Source organism: Saccopteryx bilineata, chromosome 1, assembly GCF_036850765.1.
Source record: "Saccopteryx bilineata isolate mSacBil1 chromosome 1, mSacBil1_pri_phased_curated, whole genome shotgun sequence".
Lineage (NCBI taxonomy): Eukaryota > Metazoa > Chordata > Mammalia > Chiroptera > Emballonuridae > Saccopteryx > Saccopteryx bilineata.
In genome coordinates, this window is record NC_089490.1 from 264,766,260 (window position 1) to 264,780,707 (window position 14,448).

General features: G+C 37.5%; 1 protein-coding gene across 1 annotated transcript in view; it reads left to right on the top strand.

Annotated features, from left to right (window-relative positions):
- SREK1IP1 (SREK1 interacting protein 1) overlaps positions 1 to 14,448 on the top strand; it is a 37,858-nt gene that overhangs the window by 19,077 nt on the left and 4,333 nt on the right. Inside the window, exon 4 of the mRNA XM_066242411.1 lies at positions 12,953 to 13,025. Within this exon, the coding sequence (XP_066098508.1) occupies positions 12,953 to 13,025 (73 nt within the window). The remainder of the gene's footprint in view (positions 1 to 12,952; positions 13,026 to 14,448) is intronic.

The window sequence follows — 14,448 nt, forward strand, 5'->3', positions numbered from 1 at the left end:
GAGAAATCTTAGAAGAACAAAATGAGAGAAAAGAAGGTGTAAGACACTTGAAGGATCAGTCTAGGACAGCGGTTCTCTGGGTCGCGACCCCGGTAGGGGTCGAACAACCAAAACACAGGGATCGCCTAAAGCCATTGGAAAATACATATATCCAATGGCTTTAGCCGCTGAGAAGCCGCGCTACCATCTGCAGCAGCGCTATTCAGCTTAAACGCAGGCCGTTATGGACATGCGTTCCAAACTGAATGCCTGCGGTCCTGCGCAGACGTGATTGCATCATCCGTCCAGGGCCTAAGGGGCGGGGGAAGCTCCACAGCCCATAGCAGGGCAGCTGCTCGTCCATAGCAGCGCATTACGTGTGTCCGGCGCTTGCTGACGTCATCAGTGGGCAGGTGCAGCAAGCGCCGGAGGACAGAAACCTAGGAGGCAGAGAGCCAAGAGAGCCTGCAAGACAGCCTGCTGGTGTAAAAAAGATTAATAATGTAAAAACAGTACACACACCATACACACAATACTGTGTAAGTGTAAGGTGCTTTGTGTGTAATCATTACACAGTACACAAAGCAGCTTACACTTACACAAAGCACCATATATTTACACAGTGTGAACTACATCGGTCTTATACTATAAGAGACCACTAGAAGATGTAGTTCACACTGTTCCCCAATGTATTGATGTAATTATCTCCCATATCTCCCACTATTTTCCCATATTCTGAATGAGGAAACTGCTGAAATCAGTCAGCAGTTTCCGTCATTGAATCCGCCTCCTATTGATTTCATTGGGAGTGCAGCGGATTTTGTGGAAGACAGCTCCCGAGAATCTCGGGTTACCACACAATCCGCCACAGCCTCCTTTTGATTTCAATAAGAGGCGGAGAAATGACAATTTCCGACACATTTCTTTCTCTCCTATTCAAGTCAATGGGAGGCCCCAGCAGATTCCGCTCAAATATAGAGCATGTTGCTTAATTTTTTCCACGCTAGAACTTTTCCTAGAGCAGAAAAATTCCAAAGGTGGAATCCGCCACCCCCAATAGACTGAAAGAGGCCTCACACTGAGGAATCTGTTGTGCAGATTCTGCAGTGTAAAAGATCTGCCTCCTATAGAAGTCTATTGCTCAGACCTCTAACGGGGTGAGGGTAAAACACGGACTTGTCAAGTGTCAGTTCTCATCCCTCATCCTTTAGGTAGTCCTGAACCCTGTCTTTGGTCATTGGAGGTAGAGAGCTCTTGTACCAACTATCTTGAATATAGCAAGGTTTTAGTAGTGGTGATGGTGATGATTGGTTGTTTTTTCTCTTTTTTTTTTTTAATTTATTATTTTCAAATTTTATTTTTCATTTATTTTTATTCTATTTATTTATTTTTATTTAAAAAAATTTTTTTAGGCGGTGGTTTGTTTTAATGATGAACAGTGAACCAGGAGAAAGCAAAAAAAAATTTAGTGCACTTATATAAATAGTTGTTATGCTGTTTATGAAAACATTCATCAAAGGGAAGAGAGAGAAATGTCACCAAAAAAAAACAAGACTTCAGACTTATTTTTGTATAAGTTCTGTTTTCTATCTTGCCCCTGTATATATATTAGCTTTTATATGTTTTATATATTCCAGTGCATTTAATATCTTAATATCTTTCATTTAAATATTTAACCAGTAATATCTTTCATTTAAAAAATCTAAACAATAAATGTCAACTTTTGATGCTAATTAGAAAATGTGAGAGCCGGACTTGACATGGATGGGGACAAGCATTTTGCCTTATTATACTCCTGACAACCTGGAACCTGTGCCTCCTTGGAAAATTACATCACTGGTGCTATGAACCGGTGAAGAGCAGTCAGTCGTTGTGCAGCAAGGATCACAAGTTCTCACTGACTCAGTCTGTGTGTACGAACATGCTTGCTGTCTAGTGGCACTGTAGTTCTTTAGGAAGCTTGTCAAGGTTTTATACTGTGTTTTGAACTTCCTGAAGAAACTTGGGAATTGTACAGGGTAGTAGCAAGTATCTAAAGACATATGCATAGTCTAAATATCTAAAGACAGTATGCATAGCAAATATCTAAAGACAATATGCATAGTCAAGGTAAAAGGATTTTGGCATTTACCAAGGACCCAAGAAATAACCTAGTGTTATTTAATATTAATCAGCAGTGTGCCTGGTATTAGGAGATAGTCCTCTCCTCATATGTATATATTTCATCCAATATATTTTTTTGTTTTGTTCAGAAACAAAATGTATTTTGATAGATTTGGGGGGGGGGGTTTGGCCTAGTTTGGTTTTTTTTGTTTTGTTTTGTGTAAGAGAGTTTTATTTTAAATTTATGCTTGACTTCTTTTTTTTATTTAGCAAGAGAGACAAAGACAGAGAGAGAGTGAGGGACAGACAGGAAGGAAGAGAGATGAGAAGCTTCAACTGGTAGTTATAGCACTTCAGTTTTTCATACACACATACATGCCTTGACCAGGGGCTCCAGCTGAGCCAGTGACTTTTGGGCTCAAGCCAGCAACTATCATATAGACATGTCCCCACACTCAAACCAATGACCCCGTGCTCAAGCCAGGGACCTTGGGTTTTCAACCTGGAACGTCAGCATCCCAGGTGACGCTCCATCCACTGCACCACCGCCTGGTCAGGCTATGCTTGGTTTCATTTGAAAGTGGTTGACATTGAAAACTGTGAAGGAAAAAATACCAAAGTCAGGTATTTGCATATTGCCATAAAACTCTTTCTTCTTCCCTTTAGTAACTGCTGGAATCACATTCAAATGAATGACTTAACAATAGTAAGTTCAGGCATTTTAAAGTAGGGCTTAAATGAATTCACATAATAATTGAAATAAAGCCTTTATTTGGCTCAAAATGTACCTTTTATAAGACAGCTATAAAAGATAGTTTCTGAGTAGTTGGAAGATAGAAGAGGGAATGAGAAATTTAGATTAATGGGTCTGTGTTTAGAACTGCCTACGCAGGTATTTAAAAGTAGCTGGAGTAGCCAAACCTGGTGATAGATATGCAAACGAAGATCTAGTAGCTGAGCTTGCTTGAGCTGCTAGAATGACCTTCCAATCTATCCCAAGTCCATGTGTAAGCACTGGAGCCTAAGCTCTAACTCCTGGATGTTACATAAGAGACCACCACTCTTGTTAATCACTACAAAATTTAAGTGCTAAAGTACTCAGGACCTTTAGGCCTTCTATTTTGTACTCCAAAGGTTGGTTGTATGATTTTCCAAGAAATTAAAGTTGGTAATGAAACAATGGAGTCAAAAACTGGTGGGCCATCATCTTTAATCCTAGCTTGCACCCAGCGGGCAAGTAAAAACACACACTGGGCTCCAAAACCCACTCACATTCAGTGCTCACAAAGCTACTGATTCATCCGAGTTTCCTAGAATCAAAGGTTTCTAGCTCACCAGACTTATTCACCCCTGTTCCCCATCTCCTTCCTTCTCCCTGCACAAACTCTGCACAAACTGGCTTCTCACTCAGCAATCCTCCATCTTGGCTGCTTCTTCTGGCCTCCTCCACATGGCCTTTCTCTGCTCTCCTCTCTGTTCTCTGTTCTAATGTTAATCTCAGGAACTAAGAGCGCAAGCTCCTGTTCTGCCCCCACTTTATAGTGTAGATTCATAACCTTTAATCCAATATACAAAATAGGGGAAATCTCTAATACAAAGTCACTTCTCTGAGGCATGATGGGATTGCACCACCCCACATCAAAAAAGGTGGGAAAGGCTTAATCTTAAAACCAAGCCCCAGGCTACAAGGATCTTGCCTGCCCACAGCCCGCCCCCAACACACATTAATATCACCTGGGCGGCGGCTTCCACATGGGCAGCGCCATCTTTAACAAAGTGAGCATAATATATTTTATCTGCCCAACAGGAACACTCAAATTCTTTTCCCTGATATGCTTGTGTACATGTCAACATTCTTAGAAAGAACCTTGTTTTATTCCTGATATTGGTAATTTGTGTCTTCTCTTTTTTTCTTGTTTTCAATTTCATTAATTCCTATTCTTTATGATTTTCTTCTACTGGTTTTGGGTTTATTTAGCTTTTTTCCCCTATGTTCTTGAGATGGAAACATAGAATATTAATTTGAGACTTTTCTCCTTTTCTTTTGTAAACATTTAGTGGTATAAATTTCCCTCTCAGCACTGCTGTGTTACACAAATTTTGATGTTAAATTTCAATTTAATTCAGTTCAATGTGTTTTCTTGAGATTTTTTCTGTACCCAGTATATTATTTTTGTTTTTTCTTTCCAAAAATTTGGATATTTCCTTGTTATCCTTCTGTTACTGATTTCTCATTTGAATCTATCATGGACAGACATACTCTGTGATTTAAGTTCTTTTATATTTATTGAGATTTGCATTATGGCCCAGGATATGTATATTCTGTCTTGGTCTCTGACCTGTAGTCACTTTTTAAAAATCTGTATTTAAGTCTTGTTAGGTGGAGTGTTTTTTAAAGATTGTTTAGATTCTGTTGATTGATGTTGATACTGAGGTCTTCTAGGTCCTTGACTTTATTTATAGTTTCTTTCAATTGTTGAGAGATAAGTGTTGGAAGTCTCCAACTACCATTATGAATTTGTATGTTTCTCCTTGCAAGGCTATGAGTATTGTCTTATGTGTTTTTCAACTTTGTTGTTTGGTACATGCACAGTTAGGATTGCTTGTAGATGGGTTGAAACTTTTGTCATAAATGTTTCTTTTTCTCACTGGTAATTTTCTTTGTTCTGAAAACTGTTTTATCTGATATTAATATAACTATTTTAGCTGTCTTTTGACAATGTTTGTCTGAGACATTCATTTCTGTTCTTTTACTTTCAATGTGCCTATATTATTATATTTTAGGTGAAAGTCTTATAGACATTATACAGATGGGTCATATTTTTTAGTCCACTCTGCCAATTTCTTTTCATTGGTATCCTTTTTAAAATTTAATGTAATTTGCCTGACCTGTGTTGGTGCAGTGGGTAAAGCATTAACCTAGGATGCTGAGGTTGCCGGTTTGAAATCCGGGGCTTGCCTGGTCAAGGCACATATGGGAGTTGATACTTCCTGCTCCTCCCCCTACCCTTTCTCTCTCTTTTTTCTCTCTTCTCTCTCTTGTCTCTTTCTTCTCTCTCTGAAATCAATAAATAAAATCTTTTAAAAAATAAACAATAATTTAATGTAATTATTTTATTTATTTATTTTTGTATTTTTTTGAAGTGCGAAGCAGGGAGGCAGACAGACAGACCCCCCCCCCCCATGTGCCTGGCCAGGATCCACCCGGCATGCCCACCAGCAGTTGATGCTCTGCCCATCTGGGCCATTACTCCATTGCAACTGGAGCCATTCTAGCGCCTGAGGCAGAGGCCATGGAGCCATCCCCAGTGCCCGGGCCAACTTTGCTCCAGTGGAGCCTTGGCTGCGGGAGGGGAAGAGAGATAGAGGGAAAGGAGAGGGGGGAAAAGTGGAGAAGCAGATAGGTGCTTCTCCTGTGTGCCCTGGCTGGGAATTGAACCCTGGACTTCCAAATGCTGGGCAGATGCTCTACCGCTGAGCCAACCATCCAGGGATAATGTAATTTTTTTATATGTTAAGGGGAATTGTCATTTCATTATTTGTTTTCTGCTTGTTCTCAGTTTTTCATTTTTGTTTTATTTTTCCTGCCTTCCTTGGGAGTTACTTGAACATGTTTTAGAATTACCTATAATGCTTTGATTTACCTATAGTTCACTTGAACAGTTATAGCAGGGGTCCCCAAACTTTTTACACCGGGGGCCAGTTCACTGTCCCTCAGACCGTTGGAGGGCCGGACTATAAAAAAAACTATGGACAAATCCCTGTGCACACTGCACATATCTTATTTTAAAGTAAAAAAAAACAAAACGGGAACAAATACAATATTTAAAATAAAGAACAAGTAAATTTAAATCAACAAACTGACCAATATTTCAATGGGAACTATGCTCCTCTCACTGACCACCAATGAAAGAGGTGCCCTTCCAGAAGTGCGGCGGGGGCCGGATAAATGGCCTCAGGGGGCCGCATGTGGCCCACGGACCGTAGTTTGGGGACCCCTGAGTTATAGTATCCCATTTTGATTTTATCTACAGTGTCTTCCAGTATATCTATAGTGTTTTAAAATTTTTCTGTGATGTTTTGTATAGCACGTTTAGTGGTTACTCTAGGCCAGGGGTCCCAAATAAGATATGTGCAGTGTGCACAGGGATTTGTCCATAGTTTTTTTTATAGTCCGGCCCTCCAACGGTCTGAGGGACAGTGAACTGGCCCCCGGTGTAAAAAGTTTGGGGACCCCTGCTCTAGGCATTTTATATATATATATATAATTTATCATAGTCTACTGCAATTGTCACTTTACCAGTTCAAGAAAAATATAGAAACCTTACCTCTCTTTCTGTCCTTGTGCCCTCTCCCATTTACAGTTTAGTTCTAAATATGTCCTTTTATGTGCATTTAGAACCAAAATCAGACTGTTAAGTTTTAGCTTCCACCATCAAACATAATTTAAAAATTCAGGAGGAGGGAAGCCTATTTTTGCTTACCCTAAAGTATTTTTCTCCCTGTGTTCTCTCTTCTTGATGCTCCAGGGTTCCTTCTTATGTCATTTCTTTTACATTTAGAGAACTTTCTTTAGCCATTTTTAGGGTATATCTGCTAGTGACAAATTCTTTCCTTATCTGAGAATGTCTTATTTCACCTTTATTCCTAAAGAATATTTTTACTGGGCAGAAGATTCTATGCTGACAGTTCTTTTTTCAGCATTTAAAACTGTTGTCTGACTTCCTTTGGGCTTCCATGCTTTCTGATAAGAAATTTGCTTTTATTCTAAATATTTTATAAGTAATGATCATTTTTATCTGGCAACTTTCAAGATTTTCCCTTTGTCATTAGTTTTCAAAAGTTTGGTTATCACCTGACCTGTGGTGGCACAGTGGATAAACTGTCAACCTGGAATGCTGAGGTTGTGGGTTTAAAACATCAGGCTTGCTCATGATCAAGTGGGATTCATCCCAGAATCTCAAGGATGGTTCAACATACGTAAAACGGTTAACATAATACACCATATCAACAAAACAAAGAACAAGAACCACATGATATTATCAATAGATGCAGAAAAGGCTTTTGATAAAATACAACACAATTTTATGTTTAAGACTCAACAAAATGGGTATAGAAGGAAAATATCTCAACATGATAAAGGCCATATATGATAAACCATCAGCTAACATCATACTAAATGGCCCAAAACTGAAGGCTTTCCCCCTTAAATCAGGAACAAGACAGGGTTGTCCACTCTCTCCACTCTTATTTAATGTGGTACTAGAGGTTCTTGCCACAGCAATCAGACAAGACAAATAAATAAAAGGCATCCATATCGGAAAAGAAGAAGTAAAGGTATCGCTTTTTGCAGATGATATGATCCTATACATCGAAAACCCCAAAGAGTCCACAAAAAGACTACTAGAAACAATAAGCCAATACAGTAAGGTCGCAGGATACAAAATTAACATACAGAAGTCAATAGCCTTTCTATATGCCAACAATGAAACATTTGAGATTGAACTCAAAAGAATAATCCCCTTTACGATTGCAACAAAAAAAATAAAATACCTAGGAATAAACATAACAAAGAATGTAAAGGACTTATACAATGAAAACTATAAACCATTGTTAAGGGAAATCGAAAAAGATATTATGAGATGGAAGAATATTCCTTGTTCTTGGTTAGGTAGAATAAATATAATCAAGATGGCCATATTACCCAAAGCAATATACAAATTTAATGCAATTCCCATCAAAATTCCAATGACATTTTTTAAAGAAATGGAGCAAAAACTAATTAGATTTATATGGAACTATAAAAAACCCCGAATAGCCAAAGCAATCCTAAAAAGGAATGAAGCTGGGGGCATTACAATACCTGACTTCAAACTCTATTATAGGGCCACGACAATCAAAACAGCATGGTATTGGCAGAAAAATAGACACTCAGACCAATGGAACAGAATAGAAAGTCCAGAAATAAAACCACATATATATAGTCAAATAATTTTTGATAAAGGGGCCAACAACACACAATGGAGAAAAGAAAGCCTCTTCAACAAATGGTGCTGGGAAAACTGGAAAGCCACATGCAAAAGAATGAAGCTGGACTACAGTTTGTCCCCCTGTACTAAAATTAACTCAAAATGGATCAAAGATCTAAACATAAGACCTGAAACAATAAAGTACATAGAAGAAGACATAGGTACTAAACTCATGGACCTGGGCTTTAAAGAACATTTTATGAATTTGACTCCACAGGCAAGAGAAGTGAAAGCAAAAATTAATGATTGGGACTATATCAGACTAAGAAGTTTTTGCTCAGCAAGAGAAACTGATAACAAGATAAACAGACAGCCAACTAATTGGGAAATGATATTTTTAAACACCTGCTCAGATAAGGGCCTAATATCCAAAATATACAAAGAACTCATAAAACTCAACAACAAACAAACAAACAATCCAATAAAAAAATGGGAAGAGGATATGAACAGACACTTCTCCCAGGAAGAAATACAAATGGCCAACAGATATATGAAAAGATGCTCATCTTCTTTAGTTATTAGAGAAATGCAAATCAAAACTGCAATGAGATACCACCTCACACCTGTTAGATTAGCTATTATTAACAAGACAGGTAATAGCAAATGTTGGAGAGGTTGTGGAGAAAAAGGAACCCTCATCCACTGTTGGTGGGAATGTAAAGTAGTACAACCATTATGGAAGAAAGTATGGTGGTTCCTCAAAAAACTGAAAATGGAACTACCTTATGACCCAGCAATCCCTCTACTGGGTATATACCCCAAAAAACTCAGAAACATTGACTCGTAAAGACACATGCAGCCCCATGTTCATTGCAGCATTGTTCACAGTGGCCAGGACATGGAAACAACCAAAAAGCCCGTCAATAGATGACTGGATAAAGAAGATGTGGCACATATACACTATGGAATACTACTCAGCCATAAGAAATGATGACATTGGATCATTTATAGCAAAATGGTGGGATCTTGACAACATTATACAGAGTGAAATAAGTAAATCAGAAAAAACCAGGAACTGCATTATTCCATATGTAGATGGGACATAAAGGTGAGACCAAGAGACATTGATAGGAGTGTGGTGGTTACGGGGGAGGGGGGAGTGGGAGAGGGAAGGGGGAGAGGGAGGGGCACAAAGAGAACTAGATAGAGGGTGACAGAGGACAATCTGACTTTGGGTGATGGGTATGCAACATAATTGAATGACAAGATAACCTGGACATGTTATCTTTGAATATATGTATCTTGATTTACTGATGTCACCCCATTAAAAATAAATAAATAAATAAATAAAAAATAAATAAAACATCGGGCTTGCCTGGGCAGGGCACATACAAGAAGTAACTATGAATTGATGCTTCCTGCTCCTCTCCCCTGCCTCTCTCTCCCTCTCTCTCCTTTCTCTAGATCAATAGATCTTTTAAAAAAAAAAGTTGGTTATAATGTATCTTGCTATGAATTTCTTTGGGTTTGCCCTATATGGGATTTACTCACCTTCTTGAAGTTGATGTCTCCACAAATGTAGGAAGTTCTCAGCTATTACTTCTTCAAGTACTTTTTAAGAACCACCTTCTTTACCCTCCCATCCCAGGACTCCAGGGGCCCAAATTTACTAAATCTATGCTGCTGTCTTGTTTTGTTCCACAAGTCCCTGTGGCTGTGTTCTTTTTTTTAAAAAAAAAGTCTGTTCTCTCTTAATTGTTTAGATTGGCTGATGACTATTGTTCTATCTAACAGTTAAGTGATTATATCTTCAGTGCCTTCCACTCTTCCATGAGCCCATCCACTGAGCTTTTTAAATGTTTTCAGTTTATTGTATATTTAGTCCTAACATTTCTATTTGGTTCTTTTTTGGATTTTCTCTTTCTTCTGAGCGTTCTGTTTTCTCATTTGCATCAAGCATATTCAGAAGAAGCCTGTTTAAGTTATGGCTGCTCTAAAATCTTTTCTAGATAATTCTCATATCTCTCATTATAGCAGTAGTTCTCAAAGTGTGCGCCCTAGCGATTTTCAGGTGTGCCTTATGGTATTCCAGAGAAATATGTGCCTGTTGGGGGCCAAAAAACCAACAGTGTTTTTGGAGTTTAGATTTTTGAGGGACAAAGGTGTGGGGAATTGGCTGTAAGCTGACAGTCTGCCCAACCCCCCACCTCACTTGACTGATTAGGTTGCAAAAGGCTGTTAAGCTGTGGTGCTGGATTTTTTCCGCTACCCCCATGTTCCCCGGAAAGACTGGAGGCAAGTTTCTTCTATCCTTTGTTTGGTGTAAAGTTAAGATAATATGTATGGTGGGGGTTTATTGCACTCAACATAATTAAGGGTAAAAAGAGAGAAATTCTTCAATGTATTGACAAGAAAATGAGAGTTTTCCTTTCAAATATATGCCCAAACATTGAAGAAATCGCTAGGACACATCAGGCTCATGTTTCGCATAAACATAAGAATGAAAAAATTTAACACATTCGTTCTGGGACCTACCAAATTTACTAAATCTTAACTAAGCGTGTGTGTGTGTGTGTATATATATATATATATATATATATATATATAAAGATAACTTTTTTGTTGTTTTTTTAACCCCTCTTTTTTACAAATTCTAAAAAGCATAACTCAAAAAGTGTAACATAAAAATGTTTTTTAATGTCAGAATAAATTTAATTTTGTCATATTTATTTTGTTTAATTACCATAAAAGCGCGCTTGGACTTGATATTTTTTCCTTTAATATTTGACTTAATTATTATAATATATTTCTCAGAAATTTGTATATAGTGTGCCTACAATTATTTGTAGAATTTTAAATGCGCCCCAACTTCAAAAAGTTTGAGAACCACTGCATTATGGTGTTGTCATCTACTGATTGTTTTAGTTTTCACTTAATTCAAAATCAGAGTTTTTTCAGTTGAAAGTTGGACATGTTTACATTATATTATGAAATTCTGGTATTTAAACCTTCTGATTTTCTTAGTACCACTTTAGAAGGGAAAGTGGAGAGGCTACCTTGTTATAGCCAGGTGGAGAAAAAAGGCCTGTTTTCCTACTTACCCTCCACCAACACCCAAGGTGGGCATGGCTCCTTGTTACTGCTGGGTGAGGTAGGAGTTCCAGTTTCCCACATGGAATCGCATGTGAGGGTGGTCTTGTTACTGCTGGGTGAGATAGGAGTTCCAGTTTCCCACATGGAATCACATGTGGGGGTGGTCTTGTTACTGCTGGGTGAGGTAGGAGTTCCAGTTTCCCACATGGAATCGCATGTGAGGGTGGTCTTGTTGTTGCTGGGTGAGGTAGGAGTTCCAGTTTCCCACATGGAATCGCATGTGAGGGTGGTCTTGTTACTGCTGGGTGATGGTGGATGCCCTGGCTTTCTTTAGATCTCCTCCGGAAACACTTCAGTGTAGATGAGAGGGGTTCCTCATTACTTCTGTGTGAGGGTGGACATCCAGCGCCCCATGTAGTCTGTATTGACTCTTTTAGTGGGAGTCTCGTACAGGCCAGTGCAGGTAAGAGCCCTGGCCCCCTACTTAGGTTTCTTACATGGGGGTGTTGAGGTACCTTATCACAGCTTCACAAGTCACTAGCTTGTTCCTTTCGTGGTCCTTTGCCCAGAAAAAAACATTTTTTTAGGGTGTTTTTGTCTGCACCTGTAGATACTGCCAGTTTGCCAGCTTCTTCAGCTCCGAGTCTGAGCTATATGAAGTAAAAAATTCCAAGGGACTCAACTGTGTGCATCCTATGGAAATTGAAATTCTTGGCTGGTCTGCCTTCTTCCCAATAGCATAAATATTAAATCTGTTGTTATTGCCCCATGATCCTAGGATCCTGGTCTTAGGATTTCATGACCCCAATTTTGTTTGAAAAATAAAGTTAAAAAACTGTACTTTGGGGGTGAGTGAGGTGGGGGGGTAGTAGAGAGGGACAAAATACAGTGACAGAAAATGATTTGACTGGGTGATGGGCACACGACACAATCTAGAGTTCAAATGCTGTAGAGATGTTCACCTGAAACCTATGTACTCTTATTGATCAATGTCATCCTTTTAAATTTAGTTTCATAAACAAAAGTTTTTTTAAAACTGTACTTGATTATATTGTTTCACTTTTTCAGTCCTGGAGCAGTACCCACCAAAAATTGATTTGCTATAGGAATTAACATTAAAGTACTAGAATATTTTACTAAATATACTTAGTAGTGTTTAAAATTTTTATAGAAAGCATATAGTAAAAGTAATCAGTGGACCTTAAAAGTATTTTGCTAAGTGAAATAAGTCAGAGAGAGCAATACAAATACCATATGGTCTTACTTCTTTGTGTGATCTAAAGAAAAAAGCAATGGGCAAAACTCATAGATACAAAAAACAGGTTGAGGGTTGCCAGAGGCAGGGTGGGAGTGGGACAAAATGGACGAAGGTGGGCAAAGTGCACAAGCTTCCAGTTATAAAATAAATAAGTTGTGGGGATGCAATGTATAGCATGGCAACCATAATTAATATTTTATATATTTGAAAGCTGATAAAGGAGTAGATCTTAGGTGTTTTCATTAAAAAAAAATTTATAACTATATATGGTGCCAGATGTGAACTAGATTTATTGTGGTGATCATTTTGCAGTATATTCAGATATTGAATCAGTATGTTGAACACCTGAAACTAATATAATGTTACATGTTAATTACATTATACTTTGTTTTTTTAAAACTCAAGAAAGGGGAAATTGTTACAAGAAAAGTATAATTTCCTAACCAGTGAAAATCATAAACCAACAACCAAAGTAAAAAGCTGTACTATATACTGTATTAATATATAGAGAGACCCATGGTGACCTGAATCTTTCCTCCTCAACACACAGGAATAAATGAAGAAGAGGAAAAGAAAAAAGCGAAAAGCACAGAGAAAGTCAAGCCGAAAAAGAAAAGGAAAAGGTATCATTTGAACATCTTTTTTTAAAGCAGGACTGTGAATCCAGGATGGACTATAAATTTTTTTCTTGTGTAGTCCCATTTATTTAATTTTTTTTCTTAATAGGCATTAGATGCTAAATTATTTCAGTAAAATAACAAAAGTCCTTCATTTCAGGAATCAAAAATAAAGTCAACACTGAGCCACCTTAAATTTTCTTTTAGGAGCAAATCAAGATATAAATAAATACTACCCCTCTCCTCCTTTTAAAAATTCCAAAATTTTACATTTTAGAACATTACTTAATCATTTAGTGAAATGTATGTCACTATTCTTTACGTATATATTTCGTCCTCATGTGTATGAAGCTGGGGCTTAAATGTTTGTATTTTCAAAATATCATTGCCATGTATAAAAAATTAAGTTATTAATACAATTTATGTACTCATCATGCTAAAAATTCCTTCAGTTCCTTCAAAACAACCAACCACCTATGAATTTTTGTATCAACTCTTTTAACAATTAACTGGTTAAAGAAATAGATTAAAGGAGTTAACTGGCAACTTTCTCATAGTTAATGAATGCAATTTCATTTATACTAGAACAAACATATACATATAGACATTTTCTAAGGCACATGTCAATTATAATTTGGCTTTGACAGTAGATTCTGCAAATTGGGTATTTTATACAGCATTTAGTATATACATTTTAACACTTCAGCTATTTTATAAGTTGGAATTATTAGCTTACTTTCAAGTGCTAGGAGTTAAATAATAATGTTTAATATAAAAACTAATAGGGAGATAGAATTCAATGTATTGTGTATTCCTGACTATTATATGTTTGAATTATTGATATTACCATAGCAAAGTGGATTGCTTATAAGAAAAGTTAGATTATTTTTTTAAATCTAATATACTTGTTTTATATTAACAGATTATTTGTTCATGTCTTTTTGCCTTAGACCTCACAAACCTCAGACAGCCTGAAATTATATGAATTATATTTCTAGACACATTTAGCAGAAATAATGCACCTAATAGAGTTGCTATACCAAAATCTAACGTTTTGCCATAAAAATGAAAATCCAGAACCAAAAAGCCAAAGGAAAAATGTACAGGCAGAGAAGTTCTAGTCAGAATCCAAAGGTCAAGCAGGGTCTTTAAAACAAGGAAACAGAACCGAGTTGAGAATAAAAGAGTTGAAGAGAGGGAGCAAGAGAAAATAAGCTGAGGGAAGCCAGACATCTTCAACAAGCAGACAAGAACAAGAAAGGAATAATACAGCCTCCTTGGAACAGGTAATTCGGGTCCCTAAACGCCAGAGGCAGTCAAGGAGTCCCCTCAAGTCACTCTGCAGGCACAGCCTGGTAGTCTCGTGAGTTTACTTTTTCTCCTCTTTAAGTTCTTGTCAGGATTTTTTAGTTTGGGTTTTACCTTCTAA